Below are 23,893 nucleotides of genomic sequence, written 5' to 3'. Positions count from 1 at the left end.
ATTTAACTTATTTACGCCAACTTCCCTTTCTCTAAGGAAGAAGAAATCACGTCGACAAAATTCCCAGCTCTGAATTCCCCAAATTTCCAGCTCTTAAAAGATCTTCTCCCTTTGTTTAATCTCTACTGAGTTTAAAGTAGCCAGAAAGCGACGGATAAAGGGAGGCTTACCAGAGTTTGAAGAAATGCAGAGCCATGCACCAGGGGAAATAAAAAGCAGCAGAGCTTGGGGGGTATCCAAAGTGCACATCACAGCTCTAGTGTTACTGCTAAAATGCGTTAATAATTCAAAACACGCACACCAGGCTAAGAGCTCCCTTCTTCAAGAAGAGTTTCCAACCCCTATCTAAGTTCTATTGAGCTAGAAAACAAACGTTAAGGCACTGAAACAAACCTTGAGCCACAAGACAAGATGGTGCATGGAAGGAGACTCTCAATCTGATGCTTCTCAAGCATAAGCACGAGTTTCCCCCACCCAGCAGGCAGCACCTTGTCCTGGTCCCACTCACTCCTTTCTTCCATGCAAACCCTTCACAACACAAGGCTGCAGCTCCCAGTGGCTTCCCTGCCTTGACCCAGCACTGCTGCACCTATAATTACTGCAGGATTCACTGCAGACAGAATTCCTAAATCATTTACCAGCTTTTAAGAGTAGAGTCCTGGACTCACAGTTAAAAGTTGTTTCTGTTTTTTTTTTTTTTTTTTTCAACTACTTCAAGTTGGTGAATGGGAACTTGGTCCAAAATCACTTTAAAGACCAACTTTTCTGACATGTCCTATTTGCAATAAATGCTCAAGCACCATAAAAATCACTTACACAGCTGCACTGGATTTCAAGGGCACTCATGAACATTTTCATTGGTATCCAAACACAGACTGGCAACTCTGGATCAGATCACCTACACAAGAACTGAGATTTTCTAGAAGGCAATTTGTTTTACAACCGTATTTATAAGCTTCATCATTCTTCCAATAGAACAGAATTAACTTCCAGGCAGGTTCATGGATCCTGAACATACATAAAGTATATGGCACTATTTATTTTTATTTCCAAGCTGCTATAATACCTGGTTTGCTGGTATTTATTAAGAAATACTATTTCCTCTGAATTATTACTGACATAATTCTGAGTGTGGCAATGCCAAAAGCTCACTGTATAGTGAGAGGTGTTAGCACTGACTGCAACCCACAAATCAATCCCCAGCCATCCAGAAGAGCACCCAATGGGACTCTGAGCAGTGGACCTAAGCAAGCTCCCCATAAAAGCTCCTTATAGGAAACAAAATATTTGAAAAAAAAAAAAATAATAATAATAATAAAAATCAGGTGGCTGTAAGAAGCCTCACACCTTAAAAACACATCCTACAGCAAGTCATCTAGCTTTGACTAATGGTTCTTTAATTCCTATGGTAGACAGATGGAAAGAAGAAAAAAAAAACAGTTATTAGGATCAAAGTTTGTTGTGGTACTTTCAATAGAGAGCAGGTCTTGGAGAAGCATGTGAGCATCACGTGCTTCTTCCTTCATAGATTCCATCAAAAACACCAAAACCAACAAACGGGAACACAAGATGCCAACCCATCACCCACAAACCAACCCAAACGATGAGCACACTGCTGAGCTGCTTCAATGCGATGTACAACAGTAGCACCCTGTTTTATTAGGATTATATCCTGCTTTACCAGAAGAGCAACCTGAATGGAGCAACCTGAATGTGCACGTTTGGCTGTCACAATAGCCAGAAACGAGCAGTCAGAGGAAATGAGTAATTAATATCCTCAGAATCCTCAATGGAGACCAGAGAGCTTTTCAGTCCGGCTGCCCAGGAGGGAACAGAACCTTCACTGCTGCAGACACACCAGGCAAGGGATAAAATAACACAACTACCAACGTCTACAAACATGTTTAAATGCCTTCTAGACATCCTAATAGTATGCGTGGGTGAGAATGTGTGCCTGTGTGTGTGCTTAGCCTTTTAAAATGAAACGCCTGTCTGAACCCAGGCCCCTGGGAAAGTTTAGGTTCACAGAAAATCTTCTGCACAAATCTGTCTCTGTCACAAGTAAAACAAACAGAAAACTTGAGTCTTAGCTTACAGACCTAGAAGCATCCTCTTTGGTACACACATAGCACAAGCTGCTTCAAAATGCTGTCACTCTAACAGCAAATATTGTTACATGCAGTCTGTAAATGCCCCGCCATCCCTTAGATCTTCCTCTCTGCAGGACAGTCCATCCAAGCATCAGTGCAGTGACAAGATTCTTCTCAAGCACTGATCTAGACTTCACCACACCACGCATCCTTGAGTGTGTGAGGTTATACCAGAATGAGCAGATGGGAAAGCACTCTTCAGTTTCCAAGATGAGAACTACCTGGAGCCCAGACCATGCCACCAGCAGCAGCAAATGCTCTCTGCAGGATACAGAGCGCATCTGGAACACAGACAGAGCATGTCTGCACTGCTCACGTGAATGCACCTTAACCAGCAAGAAACCTGTAGCTGGGTGTAGGCATTCAGCAGATTGGGTCATGTCCTACCTGTCTGTATGTCTTCACCAGGAAATAAATGAAGGAGGTTGTAATGCAGGGCAGAGGTACACAAGGTACACACACACACCACTGCAGAGCTGAGCTAATGCATGAATGGTTTCATGCCAACCCTGCCATCAAATCTGGCACACAAACTAAACAAACTCCCATTTTTATAAGTAAGTACAGTAGGCACAAAACATAAAGCTCCTAAAATGATGTTTGGTGCAACAGCTAATACATCCATGGCATGACAGACCTCCATTGGAGGACAAAAACACACCTCTGCTTCCATCAGTCTCAGGGACCATACAACACAAAGGCTCTGTGTATCAAATCACACCACCTCAGCCTTCCTGAAGACCTGTGAGTACAATATTAGCTGCATTTTAACATAGTTCCTGTTCACAGTTCAGCCTACTGAGTATAAAAACAGACAGCTCTAATCCTGTCCTGATCCCCGAAATGCTGGTGAAATAGAAATTACTCTTCTGGAGCATGTGGATTCTTCTTAAATTTTAATATACTTTAATTATACATAGAATACATCTCTCTGTATTTTTCAGGTCATTAAACCTCAGAGAAGAAAAATTTTCCAACACAACTCTGTTCCAGTTACTAATTAAAGCAATTTTTACACCTTCCTGTGACACGCTGCTAAGGACGATTTATGATGGTGGCAAACAGCAGGAGGTCAATGCCAAAGTTAACAGCTGGGCTTATTGCAGTCACTTCTGAGATGCACTCATGTCATCAAGCAGCTGCTATGCACCAGTAAAGACTGAGAACCCACAAACAAGTCTGCTATCTTTGCAGGATTAAATGCAAGGGAGAGCCAAACTGTGCTAAGAAAACCTTAAATATCCAAAGGCTGAAAGGAAAAAAAAAACAAAAAAACAGATCACAAACAGCCTGTTCAGCTGAATTAATAGGGAGAATCTCATCTGCACTGGTGGAGACAACGTATGCGAATCCCATCCATCAATGATGGGTCACCAACAAGGCAGGCGATGACCGTAAAGCAAGTGGTAATGTCAATATTCAGGGAGTTGAGGGTGGAATTATTTAGTTAATAGAAGCAGCTTCCATATACACTGTGAACAGAGTTGTTTTTATATACCTATGTCCTTAAGTAGAGCTCTTGCAACATCTCCCCCGGCCACTTAGAAGGTGGCAGCAGGGAAACCACAGGGAGCAGAGGGATGGGAGGCCTTGCTCCATAGCAGAGCACAGCCAGTCAGAATAAGGCAGAACAGCTCAGGGGAGAACAACAGCATCCACAGATGGATGACGGGCTAAAACAGAGCACCACATAGCATACAATATGGGTATCCATGTCATAAACACTCACATACTTGTGAATACGAAGCCAAATCCAGCAAAATTGTCTTCCATAGCACCAGTACACAGCAAAATCCAGGGCAGGTTTTGTGGTTTTTATTACACATTTCCATCTTCTAAATAGGAATGAGATGAGCAGGGGAATTGCCATTTAATGTTTCATTTTCTAAAATAAATATTTTTTTCCTCTGTAAATGAGTGGAATAAATGAAGACATTACAGCCTGAAGCTGCTCATGATTGCCAAGATGCTGAAAATTACCATGCCCACAGAAGAGCTGAGGGAATGAACAATCCCTCCCACTCCAAAGGCAGTGAGCAGGCTTCGTTTAGCAGCACGGATGGAAGATGAGAGCTGTGCTGCTCGGCTCCCAGGCACAGGTCAGGGGGCATTTCCACATTCCTGTTATTTTAGCTGACCCATGCATGGACTGCTCTGTGCTAAATACCTTAAACTACCCCAGGCAGCTCTAGTGCAGAGCAGCTGGGCAGGCTCTTCCATTTTCATTTTCTTTGCAACCCATCACAGGAAAAAAAGTAATGCATAGTTAACAGAGAGACCCTCACAAGTACGCTTCCTTTCACTAGAAAATTATTAAATAAAAGCAAAAAAGACAAGCCACCAAAAGATGACAACCCCCTCAAGTATCTCCTCAGCAGGCTTTGCTGATAACCACAAGCAGAACTGAACTGCTCTTTGCAATACCTCTCACTCTTAAGACACCACAGGAAAATGCAATTGCAGGCACAACCACAGGGACCACTGAAAAGCAGCAGTGTGCTGTGGCTGGAAGGCTGCAGACAGCAAACCACCCTGCTGAGCTGCAGCAGCATTCCTGGCAGCTGATGCCTCAGACGGAAGCGATTCTGGTTCAAATGCTTCCTTTATCACTGATAACTGCAATCCTACCTCTTGCAATGCCAGGGCTTAACAGATAAGGAGGAGAGGATCTTCCAGGCACCGTAATCCAGTCCTGTTCTGACAGGGTTTTATTTTTAGAAGGCAGCTACATAAACACAACCACAGCAGAACAGAGACGGTGCTGTCTGAGGGGTAAACCTGTGCTAAAGGCAAGATAGCTGCAGCAACAGGAATGTGCATGGCAGCACTTTCTCTCCCTTCGCAATGTGTTCTTCAGCGAGCAAATAAAATCACCCGGAAAGTACAGAGTGCATCATCTCTCCGTATTCCATTACTAAAACTTCCTCAAGTGAAGATAAGTTCTGATTTTTTCCAAGTCTTGATTTCTGGCAGAAAGTTAAGACACTTACAGAATGCTTAATGACTATTTCTCCTGATCACATTAATGGCACAGAGATGGATTTGAAGGGTGGACCATTGGGTGGATAAGGAACTGGATGGCCCCATGCCCAGAGCAGTGTGCCCATAGGAGCCTAATGAGGTTCAAGAAGGCCAAGTGTTGCACACTGGGCTGAGGGAACGTGGGGCTGTGGCAGTGGATCCAGAGCAGGCCATGGAGATGCTTCAAATCCATCTGAAGCACCAAATCCAATGAAAGGCTGAGGGAGATGGGGCTGTTCAGCTGTTAGCATGTTCTGTTAAACCATTCTGTGATTCTATGATAAGAAAAATCACATTTGCATTATGGGAATTGCTCCACTGTAAGAATCACCTTACTATGTACAGCTTAACAAATACAGAGGTTCTGTTAAATAGCTCAGCTTGTACATATTATCAAGCACACTAAGAGGCAGTGAGATTGTATGGCACAACAATTGGAACTGAGATACTCCAATTCCATGTGAACGAGTTAACTGGAAGAGCTTTACAGGCAAAACACAAAACCTGGAAGTTACAATTATCCTGGGCTGAGCAGTAGGATGCTCTGTATAGCAATACCAGCAGAAGCAACATTTACTTTGTATATTAATGAATTGAATGCTGATGCTCTAGAGGCAGGACGTTGGCTAAGCACAATGGGAAGGCAGCAGAGCAGAAGAGCAAAGGAAGGGAGCAGGGCCCATCCCACCTCCTCTGGGGAAGCAGCACAGAGGGCTGAGCCACAGCTGCTAACAAAGCCCTTAGATTCTTACCCAATATTAGGCTCAAATAAATGAATCATCATAAAATGGAGAAATCAGTGATATAGGCTTGGTAAAAAAAAAAAAAAAAAAAGGCAGAAATAAATGTAATGTATTACAGGAAAATAGCAGTGACTTTCTGGCACTGATGCCTTCTGTAAAACCCATCCTTTAACTGCAGCTTTGACAGTAGCCTCCTTTGTGATGAGCACAGCCTTTCCCTGGTAACACCAGCAATTTCCTCCCCATGCAACACGCCTTGCTGGCCAGACAGAGATAAAGTTAAAACGTGGCTGTTGGAAGCAGCATACCAGAACGTCTCTGAAGAGAAAAGCATCCCAAAACGCATCTTGTTGTGTTAGCACAGTGTTAGGATGAGAACAAATCTGTCTTTGTACATCTCAGAGAGTTAATTTAAAACCATCTCATGAGGTGAAATGCCAAGATATTAATACCAATTGCAGCATGAGACCATATTACAAGTGACATAAACGTTACAAAACAATCTGAAGTTCGGCCAGGCTGTTAATAGATAGCATTACACAATTACTGACACAGCCAGATAATACTGCATTTCTACTATGCAGATTTTTAACAGCAAATAGATTTTGAAAGGAGTTTACACCCACGATCCCCTCAGATGCAACTTGGTAACTCGCTATTAGGTGCCAAGCTGTCAGTCACAAATCAGTGCAGCCTACAAAGGAGCCACCAACGAAAGCCACTTGATGAAAATGCATGAGTCCCAAAGGAGCCTATTTTTAAGCCTGTAAACTAATACTGTTGTATTAATGGCTTCTATTTTGCCATTAATTCTGCTGTTCTCCTATTAAGGCAATACCATAATGCCTTATTTGTTCATTTCTCAGGAGCAAAGCTCAGCTCTTCAGATAATTTTATCCATATTACAAAGCTACTACACCGCAGGAATCTTGCTTAGAAAGAGGCTTGGAGGTGGCATGTAGGGCCTGATTGACTGTGCTTGAGCACATCTGGCCTCAGGTACACAAACAGCTGTGTGTATTTGGCTTTGGTCCTGCATAGATGGCTGTGATGGTTTTTCAGAGGCAGCTGAGCACCTCCAGATGCTGTTAGCACCATGCCCCCCACTGCTGCTGCCCATACAGACATGGAGCAAACAGCTCAGGGCCCGACAGGACTGAGCAATGAGGAGAAATTTCACAGAGATGGAAAAAAAAAGAAGAAAAAAAAAAAAAGGGATATATAACTGTTTTATAACTCTGTTTGCAAAGCCACCAAGTACAGGAACATGAAAGGCTGTAAATAATTCACTATATTAGAGAAAATGTTTCACAAATTAAAAGGTTGTAACCTCTTTTTGGCAACAAAGCTGGCAGATGCTGGAGGCATTCCTGTTTCTGAAAATGCAGAGCGTGGTGTGCCCTATTTATGAGGAAATAGCAGCGACTTTTCGGTTCTCAATCCTCCAAGGAACTGCTCAATGAAAAATGCATCTGCCTGTATTTCTGATGGATGGACCACAAAGGAATAAAGCTTGCACACTTTAGAAATGCAGCTCAGAAACTGAGTAGCAGCTCCCTGCATTCTGATGACACAGCTGCTGCCGTGCACAACGCAGAGCGGAGATAGCATGGAGAGGATGGGTAAATTGGAATTAAGAGATTGTATTTACATAAATACATGCACACAGTTGTTTGAAGATACACACACAAGCTAAAGACATGCATGCACTTATCACAGACGGCTCAATAATGAATGATGCAGACTTAAAAGTGTGACATCAGTCAAATGCAGCCTCGGAGGGGTGACTGCATGGCTGGGGACAGAACACAGAAGCAATTCCAAACAAAGAGAGCAGATTGCTTTAACTTCCTATTACTAAACATTCTGCCATGAACTAAAGAAACCTCACTGGAGCCGCCCCCATCAGGTCAGCTGGTAACCGAACAAACATGGAAAAGAGATCTGAAACTCACCTGTATGTTGCCAAAGTCCACGTTTTCATAATGGAAATGTGCACATTCAGCCATCTTCGGGAAATGACCCTTTGTAAAGGATAACCTGAAGCACACCAAAAGCACATCATAAGATGCAAACCGCCAAACCTAAGCTCAGCATCAAGATCTGTTATAAAACCCAGTTACTCATACAAAATGAGAGCTTCCTCACCCTAAAGCCAAGGGAGCAGAGGGGTCTGTTGATGTGATGCACCAAAACAGTGGAGAAAGGAATTGAGCGAGAAAGGAAAACTGAATTGCAAAATGGCTTTTATCATTGCATCCTTAAAAACCACGTGGCATTTCATCAACACCAAGGCCCACAGCTTTAAGGAACAGTGCAGGGACAAGCAGCTCTACCTTAACAAATGCATTTTTGCAGTGCAAATAAGCAGCCTTACACGAGACACATAGGAAAGTAGAACGTTACCTGTGAAAGGCATCACAGCCCATCAGTCCCGGGTTGATGTATCTGAGGGTGCAGAACAAATGCTATTTATCCTCTGCTTTTTCTAAATTCAAAAGTGAGGCATAATTATTCCCAAGTGACTCCAGCTACAGCGATGGCTGACGGGGAGATCCTCTGGCTCTGCAGCATGCTCTGCTTCTGCTGAAGCTATTATAGACTCCTATAGATAACTCTGGTGGTGAGCCAATGAGATTGTCATTATCTAGCTCTCTCTTCCCACGGGAATATAAGTGGGAAGTGAGATACAGCATCTGGCTGCTCAGCACTAGAACAAAGAGCCATTTCCCTCGCAGCATCAGAGCTCTACGGAGAGGTAATGTGAATGCACAGAGCTATCGATACTGGGGAGTTCTGGTCCTCAAGTCAGCATCCTTAGCAAAGACAAGTCAAGTAATATTGATTACTTTCAAGCCTCTTTACAGGTTAGGGGTTTGAAACCTCAGCTACAAACATAATAAGTGGGTTTACATCATCTGGGAGAGAGCGAGAGAGAGCAAAGGAGGCTCACAGGGAAAAGAAAGAGAATCAGAAGGAAAAAAAAACAAACAATGACAGAAAAACTGTGCAAAACCCATTCAGGAAAGAGGCAGAAGGCAGGAGGTGAAAAAAGGGGAAGAGCAAAACATCAAATAAAAAAAATATATAGGCCACCCTAACATACATGTATACATAAATGCACACATATGTATATATATACACACACACACACATGTATACATTTAAATGGATCAATTTCAGAGAGAAACCCCAGAAGTTTAAGAATACAGTAACAGTGAAGTGAAAGAGTCTGACAGGCTTTGCCTCCACGGCATGAAGCAGGCAAGGGACCTAAGGAAACCTCTGATCCCCACTTCCATGCTATGTTCACTATAACTTTGCTTTGCAAGGATTTTGGTTGCTCCCAAAATGCGAAGGCATTAACAAAAACTGTCACTGACTGCCCTGGATGTATTCCAACGCAAGAGCTCAAATCCAGGATGTCACAGCTAGAAGCCCAGCACAGATAGGAAAAAAATCAAACAACACTGCTCTTACTTTTTCACATTCTTCACTTTCATACTTGCTGTGCTGCCACAGGTCCGGAGCGGTAACTCCCCTGTGATGTCAGGGATATCTGCACCACGTGCCTGCAAAACAAGCAAAGGAAAGGAAAGTAAGGATTGCACGGTGTGGATTGCTGTTTTCTCCATATACAATCATAGCTCTTTGGTGATAAAAGCTGTATTTTTAGCTTTTTAATATGGGGGGAGGGAAAGGAAAAGTGAACCATAGGTGCTGACTTAGCATCTGATTGCCTCCTCCTAAAGTGTTCTGTAGAGCATTGCTAATAACTCTGAGATCCAATATTTTGTTCATTACTTCTCCTGGTTTCTAAGTAGAGATTTTCAGAGGTCGAGTCCAACAAACACTGCCAAACTCCATACTCAGACACCGGTGCAGCATTCATGCACGGACCCTGGAAGCAGCTGGATAGTTCATGCAGCACAAAACCACGTTAATGACTGAGCTGCTCATCCGTGGGAGGTGAGCTTTCACAAAGACACTTGAAGCTATTGTTGTAAGCACATGAACCTATTAAAATGTCTTTAATTGCTGACATTCATTTAGTTCAGTGAGACCAGAGCCCCACGCTCTCCTTTTCCATTTGCATTACCCATTTTTGCACCCCCCTTCCTCCTGCAGCTGCAGCACCATCCCTGGGGAAGCACTGAGCTCTGTGTGCTGCTGCTGGAGCAGCTCTGAGCTCCAAAGGCTGAGGTGGCTCTCATCAATGGAAAAGCAATTGAATGAGGATATCCATACAGACTTCACAGAGCAAGGGGAGCAAACTCTGCTCCCTGATGTTGGCTCCCTACTGATGCAGATGAGCCCAGCAGAACGAGCACAGGCTGGATCACAGAAAGATGCCCGTTCTGCTTTATGCAGTACGTTGCAAAATGTGAATGATGCTCAAAATAACAAATGTTCAAGCAAGAGGAAGGGACTCAGTTCAGGATTCCCTCTCTTGGAGGCCCAGAATGAATAAGTATTGCACAAACTCATTTTCTAATGACAGGAGGAGGCAGAACTCCCTGGAGCAGCAGATCAGCACAAGTGCTTTTGCACAAGTCCAGCCAAAGCTCCCTGAGCAGAAGCCATCAGTTTGGCAGCAGCCATGCCCCAGAACACAGCAGTGCCAGGCACAGCACAGCCTGGTGTTGGACGCAAAGCTTCAGTCTGATGTTACAACCCCACAGTCAGGGGAATCTTCCCTGTCCCCATCCCCGAAGCTCTTGTTCAGTTCGACAGGGTCCAAACTCACACGTGCACCATTCATCATTCCTACACCCATCAACAAACTGCAGCAGAGGCAGAAGGAGTGACTCAACTTCCAGCACCAGGAGGTACGCAGCTACAGCATCCCCAGGGCTGCTCTCACAGCTGCCATGAGCAGGCTCAGGGTCAGATCCCAGCACCAGGGTCTGTCTCTGCTTCCACTCAGCCCTGCCTTGCAGTCCGTCCACAGCTGCACAGACTGTGAGCACTCACTCACTCAGAAAACAGCAGGGCAGTATCTACAGACCTGAAGGAACCTCTGCCAGGCTGCCTGACAGCCACGACGTGCACAGTTACTTCAGTATCTCACAGGACACTTGAAGAATCTCATTGTGATTTTCAGCATTAAGACGACCACCAATTTAATTTAAACCTTACGCATCTTTTACATGAGAAAATCACTAATTACAATGATAAACGCACCATTCCTGTAAGCTGCTTTTAGGCAAAGCTGGATGGTGCTCAACTTCATTTTCTAAAGAAGAGAAAATTTGCAGGAAGAAAAATAATTTCTTCTTCAGAATCTGTGAGAATATGAAAACGGTGAAGCAAATCCGACAGAACCACGTGGCCCCCAGGCAGCCTGCAGTGAGCAGAGCCTTGCTGCTGACTCAGAGCAGCGTAGGCAAAACTCACACCTCCAGGAGATGTAAATGCCAGCAGCTCTGCTCCGAGTTCTGCTGTCCTCTCCTTCCCAGCTGAGCCCAACCTTGCTGGTTGCCTTCCCATTTCCAGCATCATGCACCACTGACACGGACCACAATGAGATGCCATGTGCTAATTAACTTCGGGGGCTTTTCCAATTAGATTTGAGCTCTCTGGGCTGTACAGCTGAACATAATCTCTCCAAAGGCTCACAGCTGAGGAAAATGGGCAGAACAGTGATCCTGTGTAAGCCAAGAGCTTTAGTACGAGGCACAAGCAGCAGAAAAGGAAAGGTGATTAGATAATGAAGAAAGAAATCTATTGCAATTTTATAAACCCCACTTCTCCTAACTGAAATGCAATTACTTTCCATTTAAACCACAGGAAGCCAGCTACAGCATAATCACACTTCATTCACCATTAGTTTTACCTGCTTTCATCTCAAACCTGGCACTCAGGACATCGCCCCACATCACCTCTCTCTCAAAACACAAACAAAACACTCCACAGTGAGATTTGTTATCTCCTGTGCTTTGTGTCACAGCAATTTCCTTCTAAAAATCATTTGGAAACAGTTTGAATTATTTACACCTGAAAATTAGCTAGCTAACATCACAGGTTGGCTTCTCACTCCTTTCTCTTCCATGCATTCCTGTTCCGTGAAAGCTCAGTAATTGCAGAGTAAATCTGTTCGCGCAAATTGTTTAGTCTGATTCTCACAGCTTAATGTCACTGCTGCACCAATCAATCTGCTTTGGTCCCAGACTTGGTAAACAAATTAGGCCTTGATCCAGAACGCAGCCTGCTGGCTTCGCGTGCATCCTCAGGCTGCTGTGTTTGGTTGGAGGTTTCCCAGCTCTGCTGCAATGCTCCAAGCTGGGATGGTCCCACTGCAGCCTTCGTGTAATAGAGCAGCACAGACTGTGGGGCAGGTGGGTATCACTGAAAGTTCCAAGCAGTTCTGAGACAACGCCTGTCTGTCTGTCCATCCTTCTGGTGGATGGGATGCCAGGTTTAGGTCACCACAGCCATGTGAGTGCTGGGGGTCACCTGTGCCACTTCTGAGTGCTGCTGCTGAACCTCCCAGGGACGCAGGCTGCCAAGTTTGAGTTTGCAGCCTTTTATCGCCTCGACTTGAAGAACTTCAGCTTTGCTCTCTCTGGCACAAAACCTCAGTCATAAATAATTTATTTCTAACAACTCCACAGCGAAACGTGAAAGGATTTTCTCCGAAAAGTCTCACTGCATTCATCAGCCAACACATCAGCCCTCCTCCCTCACTTCCAGAATCGTAACACAGTGTGAAAGCACACGTGAAACTGAAGCACTCCAGTGAGCAAGATGTGCTAAAGTTTGTACCTGGGTGTCCTCAGCAGGGGAGAACCCCGAGCTGGGACAAAACCCCCAGCTGCAGGCTCACACCAGGACACACATGCCCTTAGCCAAGGTTACCACAAAGCCACAGTAAATACTGGATAAGCATTAGCATTTATGCATCCCCCCCATCACCAGTCTCTCATCCGAACCAGTCTGAAGAAACCAGACTGCTCTGGGTTCCTTGAGCACATGGCCTTGTTTCTAACAGTGGCAGAGCTGAATCAAAATGCTGGAGCCGCTCTCCATGGCAGTCTGCCCTTTACATCATTTTCACTTCCCCTTCCTTTTCCTTCTAAAACCAAACCAAAGGACCCAAAGGACCACGGCCAGAACTTACCAAAAAGGCAGCCTTTGTCACTTTCACTTCTTCACTGAAGAGCAGCAGGAAACTGCTGCTGCAGCACCAGTCATCACCCAAACAGCAAGTGATGCTCTACTTAATTGGAGCAACTGCAGCCACCAACAGACTCGAGGAGAGCAACTTCTTTCTACTCTTACTTGGAACAGCCATGCAGGATCTCCACAATAAACAAACATGCTTTAATACATTGCAGCTGAGTTCTTCATAACTGCCCGGGATACCTGGATGTATTTAAGGCAAATAAGCACCTGGTTTGCGTGCCCAGGTCTGGCAATCTCACCTTAAACAAAAATACCTGCAGTTTTAGTGAAGAAACAGAAAGTAATAATCATCCTCCCAACTCCACATCTCAAAATCGAGCTGAAAAATGAGCATCCGTGCTATTCAGGGGCTGAGCAGCAGAGAGCAGCACTGGCACATGTAATACTGGAAAACAAGGGCAGTCTGCTGTGTGGCCAAGAGTCCCCATCCCCAACTGCAGGAGCTGCCCAGTAGGGAAACTCTGAATCCTGGCTGCGCTCATTCTTAATCCCATGTCTAGGAAATCTGTATTCAATAAAGATGCTTTGATGTGTATCATTTTTTCAGTTCAGGACTTCTAATTCCATTTTCCACATTCCCTGTCACTGAATTGTTCTGCGCAGCCCTCACCGCACAGCATGGTTAGCATGGAATTATTATTCTCTTTCAGAAGACCACACAGGATGTGCTTTTTCTGCTCCCAGCTCCTCCCCTCCAAGGGAAAAAAAGTAAAAGAAAACTTTTAAGCAATGCCATGAGCTGGCAAACGAAGGGAAACCTCTCATTCCTGAGCTCCAGTGTTACAGGCGTTCATCCACAGCACCCATTTACCACAGTTTGAAGGATCAGCCTCAGCAGAACAAAGCACGAGTTCTTAACTATTCACATCCTGCTTTCTCAAATCTAGCTCAGATAGGCAGGAAGAGCCCCCCCAGCTCACATGTAAAGCAGCTAATTGGGTGAATGGAATCCAAGGCACAGAGTAAGCAACTTGGCAGCAGTCTGGCCCTGCTCTGGCAGTGCTATTGTGACTGCGAACAAAACTCACCTCGTAAAGCTGGCAGATTTTATGTCATGATGGGATTTCTTAAGTGGGCTTTAAAAAGACGCAGATGAATCAAATGCACCCAAAGAATGACAGTTATTTCCAGCAAAACAGCCTTACACTTGCATATTCTTTCATTGCTAGCACTTGTTTCAAAGAGAAAAACGGATGCACTGAGCAAAAATGAGTTGGCTACTGGGGACAGCATCAGCATGATAACTACCTGAGAGCTTTAAGGCTGTGGGGCTATAGGCAAGCAGCAGTGAGTGCCTCATTGCCATTCACAAAGAGCTCAGCCCAGGGAGCTGCACGTACAGCACACAGCCCCATAGAATGGTTTCTGGCTGAGGAATGTACTTTAAGAACCAAAATCCCACATACAATATGCGTGGGAAAGGCAGCCAGGGTTAGAGCCCTCCTTCTGTACAGCTCACAAAATAAATTTTAGAAGAAAGCCAGGGAAAAGGGAGCATCCAACGAGCACAATGCTTTCATTCCCATTCCTTGTTGGCTCAAAAATTTCCACCCCAAAAACCCCTTGCTCTGTTTGATGCACTATTTCCACAGCCTATTGCTTCACAGAGAAAGGAGGGGGTCCTAATCACAGCTTACCCATTGAGGACCTGCAGGGTTTTGGGTGCCAGAATGCAATTGCTCACAGCACAAAGAACTTGAGAGATTAATTCAGGCTGAACCCAGCCAATGCCACTCCTCAGTCCCACGGCCATACGCAGAGCTCACGTAAATACCAATGCTGCATTATGTTACAGGTACAAATCCGCTTAGAAGCCAAAGAATTTTCCCACTGCAGTGGAAGAAAAACTAGAAGGCAGAAAAAACAGCAGGCTGACAGTTAACCCCATAGATCAGGAGTCAGTGGAGTTAATGGGAATTCATATTTATGCATGTAAAACCAGCCTGGGCTCGGCTTATAAAAGAGCCAGCTCCAATGGCATAAAAGACATAACTGCTATATGATACACTCATTTTGCAAACCCTTATAATAACACAGCAACGTGAGGAATGTGTCCGTTTGTAACATGCAATTTATACCATCACTATCCATAAACCTCACAGCCCACGAGAACAAAAGGGTCAGCCCAGTCACTGCGCCCCAGAGGGGGCTGGGGATCCCACACTGCTCCAGGGCCTTCAGCAGCCAGAGAAGCCACAACGAGCAGAGCTGACATCAGCATTTCTGCACTCACATCCGAGGTGACAGTGAGCTGCAGCTCGTGCCATGTGGGTCAGAACAGGACACAGCACTGGGCACAGGGCTGCAGTCTGTGCATGCTCCTCCAGGTGAGCGCAGAGCTCCTCCCCACTGCACACAACAGGGATGTGCCCAAGGATGCTTTACTGCCTTCATACAGTTATTAGGTAAATGCTACCAGAAGCATTCAAAAAATTGGCTGATGCATTCCCGTGCCACTTTTGTCTTTTTAAGTTGTCATTATCCCCTAGGACCAGGGAAATTCTTTACACAGAGAGTGGTGAGGTGCTGGTACAGCTGGAGGTGTTCAAGGCCAGACTGGATGGGGCCCTGGGCTGCTGGGGCTGGTATTAAATGTGGAGGTTGGTGGCCCTGTATGTGGCAGGGGGTTGGAGATTCGTGATCCTTGAGGTCCCTTCCAACCATTCTGCCAGCCATTCTGTGATTCTGTGACTACAGAAGAAGAAATACTGGTGGTGACATGCAAACACGAAACCCAAACGTCTCATTGGTGAGATGCTGTATTTATCCGTGTGCATCGGATTCACTTTGAGACAAATGGATAAGCAAAACAGAAGGTCAACATGCCTGAAAACTGGTGAACGTGGCCATCAGCAAGCTATGCTGAATCCTTCTTCCTTTGCTAAGTGCTGCATACAATGGATTTTAAAACAAGTTTGGAAAATGTCATTTTTTCCCCACAGGTCAACACTGTACCACAAGACTGCATGCACTGTGAAGAGAGAAAACATAACTGAAAGCATAGCGTTACCAACAAAAATTAAATGATTGCTATAAATTAGTACTTACTGTCTAAAATACAGTATCCATTCCAGCTTAATCAAACTCAATTAATTGGCAAACCCAAATGGAAGTCAATGTGCCAATTAAGTGATTGTCCCTCACTGCAAAGACTCCCAGGGACAAACCCATGCTGGGAGTAAACCTGTGAAACACAAAGGACTCCAACCAAGAGCAGAGGGAGGGAAAGGACCATATGCAGCAACACAATACCTTGCCAACAGCTTCACAAGGGAAAAAGCATTTGATTCATGCAGCAATAATAAAGAAAACAGGTTACGTGAACTGAAAGCAAAATGGAGGTTATGGGTTTGATGCCAGACCAGAACTGTTTTGACCGAAGTATTATTACAGCCTGGTAGCAGCTTGGTGTGTTGTAAGGAACACTTGTCACATGCCCAGGCCTGTATTACCCATAGCACCCAAAATCCCACCTCCAGCCCATCGTTAGCTCTACTGCAATCACCCCTGGTGACCTCAATGGCACACAGCAGTGGGGTGCTGGACAAGAAAGCCATACTGGGGTTTGGGTAAGATGAGATCCAGTGAGATCCAGCCTTGCCATCAATGGCAAGCCAAGCCCCAGAGCCTCCTCCAGCACAGAGCCAGCCTCCAGCTTTAAGGTAACATTTTCCATTACGCTGAAGTAACTCTTAGGACTGGGAGCCAGAAGCTGAGTGCTGGAGCATCCAGGGGGACAAAAAGCTCAAGCCCAATCCTGGTGCATCATCCAAGCTATTCAAAAAGCCAACAGAAAAGCAGAATCACAGTTTTGTAACTACTGAAATGTTTCCATATCCCTAAAAGCTTCAAAATGTTAAAGAACCTTGAGGTAGGCGTTCAGAGCTCAACATAAATAAAGAAAAACACAAAGAAATTCATAACAGAAACTCCACATACCCCCATCCTCTGCATCTATTCTTGCAGAAGTCACAGCCAAGATCTGGGGCAGCTCTGGGCTAAGGACTGAACAAAGAATGAGAAACAAGCCCAGCTCTAACAAGAGTGACACCTTTCTTGAACCCTTAACAATCCACCAAACTCTACACGGTTTTATAAATTGCGTTTAAAATTAGTTTTCTCCTCACTCCTGTCCCACATTTAAGAGAGTGATATATTGAGGTCTCATTAAAAAGCCTTCGTTACCCTCACAAACCACATTATGTTACCTCACCCACTATCAAACAGTGAGAACACTACAGTTCTCAGAACAGATCTAAGAACAAGGATCGTTACAGGGACTTCATGCAGACAAATCTAACCCCTGTGCCATTTGGAGGCTTGCATTTCTCCTTAAGAAAATTCTACCAGCATAAGCTAAATGGCTGCCTGCTTTTTCAGTTACTCATTTGCCAGATTCACGGATTGTCAGTGGTTTCCTATTGTAACTTAGAGGTTCCTGTATTGCTCTTCTAGGAAGCCTGGTTTCAAACCAGGTTCACTTGGGGATACTGAGGTTACCATCTTAATAACCTCATCCCTAATTGCACCGCCAGATCTCCAAAGCAACTGCTGAGAGGCGTGGGATGGGAAGCCCCTGGACACATCCAGGAGGGATGTACTTCTGAAGGATGCCCTGTGGACACTGTCAGATGAGCCCAGCTGGAAGGATGATCCCAGCACTCTGCTCAGGGCAACGTGGATCCAAATCGCTCAGGAAATAAACCCACCACAACTTTAGGGACTGGAAGATACAACAGACGCTGCAGAATGAGCCACCTTGTTCAGAAACACACGTTGTGTGTATATAGAAAAGAAATCCTATTTCCAGTTTTGGACTCAGTACATTCACCTTATCTCCAGTGCAGGTCTGCCTGCTGGCTTAGTGCAGCTCCAGGTGCTATCGGCCTGTGGCAGCACTATTTGAAAGGAGAACATGAATAAAGAGCTCCACATTCGTTTCACTCTTTTAATTCTGCTTCCCCACAAAATTCTGACAAAATCCTGCTACAGGGAGAGGCAGCTTTTATAGCACAGCAACCCTGCACCCACAGTGAGGTGCTAAGAGCAAGTCAGATGGTCAATGACAGAAGGTAAATGCAAAATTAAGTAAAACGATCAGATTACACTGAAGTTAATGACAGGCTGAGGACAGCTGTTTTGTAGGTTTGTGTGAGAAATCTTATTTAAAGCCTCTTTCACAACTTTATTTCTTCTAGCAATAGAAACGGAGCACTCTTCAGGTCCTTACAAGGGAAAGATGCTCCTTTCCTGTATGGTAACACAACCAGCTCAGAGAGACACTAGAAAATCATATGCTGCAACATCACTTGGCTCAAACGTGGCTTTTTGTCCCCAGAGCTCACAAGTATTTCACAAAGAAAGTCAGCATCACCAACTGCATCTTTCGAAATGGAGCAGAGAGAAAGAAAAAGGGCAGGTGTGAAGGTTACCCAGCAGTGCAGTGGGACCTGGGGGCTGAGACATGAGAAAAATGGTGCAGATAATATTACTAAATTCTAAAAATAGAGAATATAATCAGAGGCTGCTACAAAATATAGCAATCCTTGAGGACTGGTCGAGACGTTGTGTTATGACCTGACTCCTATGAAGTCTGTCCATCCAGTGCTGCATCTCAGTCAGTCTGGCTCTCAGTCTGGCTCAGGATTATAGAGCTCCTATGAAGCTGCAGGAGCCACCCAAAGTACCCAAAGCAACCAGATCTCCCCAAGAAAACCACCTGCCTTTGTGCTAAACTACAAAGAACAGCAGCTGAAAGTACAAATTAGAATCCTACAAAGGACAAAAAAACTCAGGTGCCCATGATTAGCCAACAAGGATGGAAATATCAAAAATAGAGTTTCTGTCCCATCTAATATTCAGAGAACAGGAGGACATTCAACCTCTACGTATTTAAGAAGTCCTTCAGTTTATTTCTTGTTAAGAAGCAGGTTTGGAAACAAAGCACTCACATAAATTAATAATAAGCACTTCCAAACACGTTGCAGATAAAATGGGGAGGGAAGGGAGGGAAGGGGATGCTCGCCTAACCGTGAATGCATAGAGCACCTTTCTCAAAGTACAAAAGCATGTAGAGAGGCAAAGTTCGAGAGACAACTGAATGAGCATCACAGATCTGCCTGTTGTGTCAGAATTTCCCAAGCTCTTTGCATTGCTGCTAGTCTCAGCAGTTCCTCACCTGGCAGAGTGTGACATTCATTCCAAGTGACAAAGCCTCGCACCCAGTTGGGTCCCCAGCTGTCTACAATGAGAAGCAATGGAGAACAGAAAACAGCTCAGCTGCATCCAACTCCTCCAAGCCCTTACAGCCTCCATTAACCAAAGGCTGAACCAACAAGCGACAACAGAACCTGTCTGCAACTTCAACAGTTAACCAGAAAACGAGTTTATTGTGCAACTATAAGAAACTCACATAGCACGTAAGGAGCAAACTACAGGAAAGGGGCAAACCTGAGTCTGCCAAGAATGCAAAGCGAAGAGAGCAAGGAAGGAAGGCTCATGATTAAAAAGATCAAGAAAGACACAAATACAGCAGATTCACTGGTTAAGCAAAAAGTACAACAAGACAATGTAAATTCTCAGCAGGAAAGCATCCTGTAAGTCTCACCTTCCAACTGGCCATTAAGCAGAGGTTGAAATTGTAAATTTGATTCACTTAACACAGAAAAGATGAGCTAGTGAGGCTTTTATGTCCATCTGCATCTAACGTGCATGAAGTCAGAACACCACAAGCACAGATCCTAGCCATTGTAACTACAAGCTCAGTCTTGAGCACTTAAGCCTTATGCTCTACCACACCAAGTCACTGTGCAGCAAATCTCAGACCTGAATTTCCTTGGAAAAAAGCATCCAATGGACTACAACAATCACAGAATCATAGTTGGAAAAGACCTTAATGATCATCAAGTCCAAATGCAACCCAACCATACTAACTCTAACAAATATAACACCCTAAGTACCCTAACTCTAATAAATGAGGTATGCTAGCTAACTTGTGTCACAGGTGGAGACTGAATTAGAGATAATACTCCTGAGACACTCCTGGAGGTTACAGACAGCACTGTGTCAGTGACCCACATGTGCCCTGGCTGTGCAGTGTGAAGAAGCTCCATGCTCTGAGGCTGCAGCACGCACTGCTGGCTGAGTAACCCTGATGAGAACAGGCAGTGCTCTCACACATGCAGCATCACTGAGATCTGCTGGCCAATGCAGAGAGAAGGGAAAAAAAAAAATACCTGCAGATAGAGGAAAAAAAAACATATCCAGTAAGAGACAACTGCTAAAAGTCAGAACTAACAGCAGAGAAGCATTAAGTTGAGCAGAATAAATAGTACAGAAAAACACCAGCAGGACAAATGCTAGAGAGGCCAGAGCTCTGTCTTGGTTTGGGGTTTTTTGGCCTGAAAATGGAATTTGAAACAAAATACCATCATTATGCATAGAGGGTTTGATAATGCTTTTAAAGCAGTACAAACACTTGGTTGTCTTAACATTAAAATAAATACCTGTCTTATAGTGAGGGTACACATCTTAACTATGTATAACGAATATTTCATCCAAAATGTTCTTCATCTGACCCAGCCAGATATGAACGGTGCTTTAAACCTTAAATAATCCATCAGGATGAACATTCATGTTCCACTGGGTTCTCAATGTTTGTTTGCTCTATCTGTCTTGCTGGATTCTTCCACGGCTTCGCGAGTAGCACTGATTCACTTAAACCACCTCTCAGAAAGGCTTGTTCAGCCTGTGAAAGTAAGCTGAGTTGAAATGCATGCTCTCTCACTGTAGGGCACAGAGTAAAGGTTGGGTACTTTGCATCCTTCCTTTGAAAGGTCATTAGAAAGGTGCTGCTGCAGGAAACACAAATGCATACAGGACAAGGTTGATGCTTCCAGACAAAGCAGCGTCTCAGATCTTTTATGGGAGCATTAGGAATCCCATGTTGTCACATAAAGACTGAGGTAACCTAGAGGAACATGTCTGCTGCGATGTTTCAATCCCATTTCACTGCACTGCTGATACTAAATCACAGCCATACAACTTACACCTCCAAATTACGTGCTGCTGGTAGTAATAGTGGTCATTAAGGTGTACTAAGCACTACAGAATGTCATCATAGGTCTGTATGAGAATCCCAGCTGTGGAGATTCTGGCACATACAGCAATGCTGCAGTGAAACAACTCTAACATTTCTCAACAGCACTGCAATTCCAAAGGGAAAAGGACAAACACAAATCATTTACTGAGCAACAGTGAAAACTGTTTCTCCCCTCACATCTCCCCCAAAACGTTGGAGGTTTATCCACAAAAGCCTCTGAGCTCCTTCCCCTTAACCAAGCTTAGGAGAGAACCAGCTCAGCACAGATTTCCCATTCAGCACCTGGGCTTCTCTGCAAACCCTCAGCCCCATACATCACATGGCTCTGACTGCCCTTGCAGCACAGCTAAACCCAGCCCATCTCTCATGCTGCTGCGAGTCAGGAGCAGAAAACATACGGCTTTTCCAGATGCTCTGCCACACCGTGTGATGCAAAGGAAAAATTGTCACTGGTCTCACATCACAGAAGTAATCTCAGCCATGCAGCTGGGCTGCCCCAGCAGGAGCAGCAATGCCACCCATCAACATTCAGATCTTCCCCCTGTCCAAGCTCTGTCGCAGAATGCAATTTCCTCTTCTGCTTAATAGGCTAATGAAGCAATTTAGAATATACGGAAATAACAAGCAAGATAGGACATCTGGGCAGTTCTGTACTGAGGCAAGGCAGGTCAGATGTCTGTGAGGTAAGATAACTTCACAAAACCATCTAATCAGATTGCCTAATTTGGCAACTAAATTAAATAACAACCTCCTGTTTGAGCTCAGCAAATCCTAAAGGAGCTGGGAGAAGAGGAGGTGAAGGCAGAGAGGTGCTCCACTCATTCGTTTGAAAAGGAAACAAACCAATCAGGGTAATGCAGAAGTCTGCAGCCCACAGCCCTCTTGCAGTGTCGTGATAAGGATGAGAGCAGCACCTTTGTGCTTTCTTTTCTGCAATTCCTTTCAGGTTGGCTTTCAGGCTAACATTTCCCTGCTGCAGACTTTGCCAGCATTCTGCTAAAATCACATTCTTCCACAATGCTGCATGCTTCAAAGAGCATGTTTTTACAAGAAGTTCCCTTCATGCTCCAAAGTCTTGCCGAGAACGAGGTTAATGCAGACTGAATCGTTGTGACATTACAGACCTTTTAATTGGTTACCAGACCTGCTTTGGGGCACATATTAATAGGGCAGAAGCGTTATGCGCGCTCCTTCTCCCTCCCCTTGACAAAGCGCCAGAGGAAGGAAAGTATTTTGGTCTTACTGAAACTACAACACAGCCCATTTAAAAAGCCGAAATTCGCAGAGGAAGAATCAAAGCATAATGTGAAACACAAGAGCCAGCATTCCGATTATTCGGAACAAAAGCCACGCATACAAAAATGCAGCCAGGCGTTTTACCATAGCGCTGAGGGTCTCCTCCCAGTCCGGCCTCTCTCGGGGATGGATGCTTCTCTGAAGCTCTGGCACGAAGTCATCTTCTTCTGAATGTAAAGAGGACTTCATCATTCTGAAAAGGAGGACAGACAGGTTTGATACACGGACATCTTCACAGGTCTTAAAGCACTGAGAAACCTTACAAGCTGCTCTTTGCCCATACAAACACCCTTAGCCTGTGAGAAGCAGGCATTGACTCCTTGGAAGGTGCAGCATCATCTGCTGTGGCTTCGCTAACACAGAAGATTCAGGCAGGCTTCTGTTAGTAGATGGCATTTATTGAGAGTAACCCATCTGATAATCAGTGCTACACACACAATTAAAACAAACAGCACGCTTCCTCAGCTTTAAGATTTGAAAATAAGACGACTGAATTCACACCTTTACGTGCACTCTGGATTACAAGTCTATTTACCATACACTCCTCAGGCTTATGCCAGTCCCCCCTGGATTTCCCATCAGAAATCTGTTTTCTTAATAGCCTTTCCCACCAAAGCCAATGCTTTCCTTTTGACAAGTAAACTTCCCACATGCCTGAAATGCTGCCAGCACTGCAGGGCTGCCCAAGGACGCTGTGCCTCCTGCCTTTAGGATGCACGCACAGTCTACAGCAAAATGAGCCGACGGAGTCACCCGTGTGAGGTCTCGATTCAATGTTACCAAGTGGTAACAAACTCAGCAGCTGGGAAGCAGTCAGAGGAGGATGGAAGTGACCTCTGAAGCTAAAGGGATGTTACTGTAAGGATGGCTGCCTGCTTCTTGCTACAATTTATCCCGAAAGAAAGGCAGGAGGAAAGAAGCTGGGAGGTGGGACACCTCCTGTCCTCTGTCACCACCCAGGGCAGAGCAGAAATGAAACAAAGCCTGGAGCTACACTGCCAAGAGGAGGAGGTTTCTGAGCTCGTATGGCTTCACTTAAAGATAAGTTGGGAATATTACACACATGGATATCCACTGCCCACTGACATAAAGCATAGACACGTTTTGTAAACATTAAGGGACAAATGAAACTAAAGAACCCGCTCTGTTCCATACAGCCCACACTCAGCTATTTCATGGGAGCTGTAATTGACTGGAAATTCACTACAATTTAATATGACCCGTAATGACAGAAATGCCACTGTATTTGAAATGCCACTTCTTCAGCTGCTCTGCAGCTCTCTGCGCCCATCAAACAGCAGCCGACACCGTTACATTAATCACAGCTCTGCCTGCACAGAGGTCATTAAGCAATCTCTCTTCAGATGACTGAATCCTTCTATGGTGTAAACTGAGAA

The 23,893-nt window shown here is 44.7% G+C and overlaps 1 protein-coding gene across 1 annotated transcript in view; it reads right to left on the bottom strand.

Moving 5' to 3' along the window:
- ARHGAP32 (Rho GTPase activating protein 32) overlaps positions 1–22,688 on the bottom strand; it is a gene marked incomplete at both ends in the record, with an annotated part of 105,416 nt that extends 82,728 nt beyond the window's left edge. The window contains 4 exons of the mRNA XM_079545820.1: positions 7,870–7,954; positions 8,321–8,362; positions 9,395–9,486; positions 22,581–22,688. Of these exons, the coding sequence (XP_079401946.1) occupies positions 7,870–7,954; positions 8,321–8,362; positions 9,395–9,486; positions 22,581–22,688 (327 nt within the window). The remainder of the gene's footprint in view (positions 1–7,869; positions 7,955–8,320; positions 8,363–9,394; positions 9,487–22,580) is intronic.
- Between the last annotated feature and the right edge of the window lie 1,205 nt (positions 22,689–23,893).

Source organism: Tetrao urogallus, assembly GCF_951394365.1.
Source record: "Tetrao urogallus genome assembly, chromosome: 22".
Classification (NCBI taxonomy): domain Eukaryota; kingdom Metazoa; phylum Chordata; class Aves; order Galliformes; family Phasianidae; genus Tetrao; species Tetrao urogallus.
This window is presented reverse-complemented; position numbering and strand designations above follow the sequence as displayed.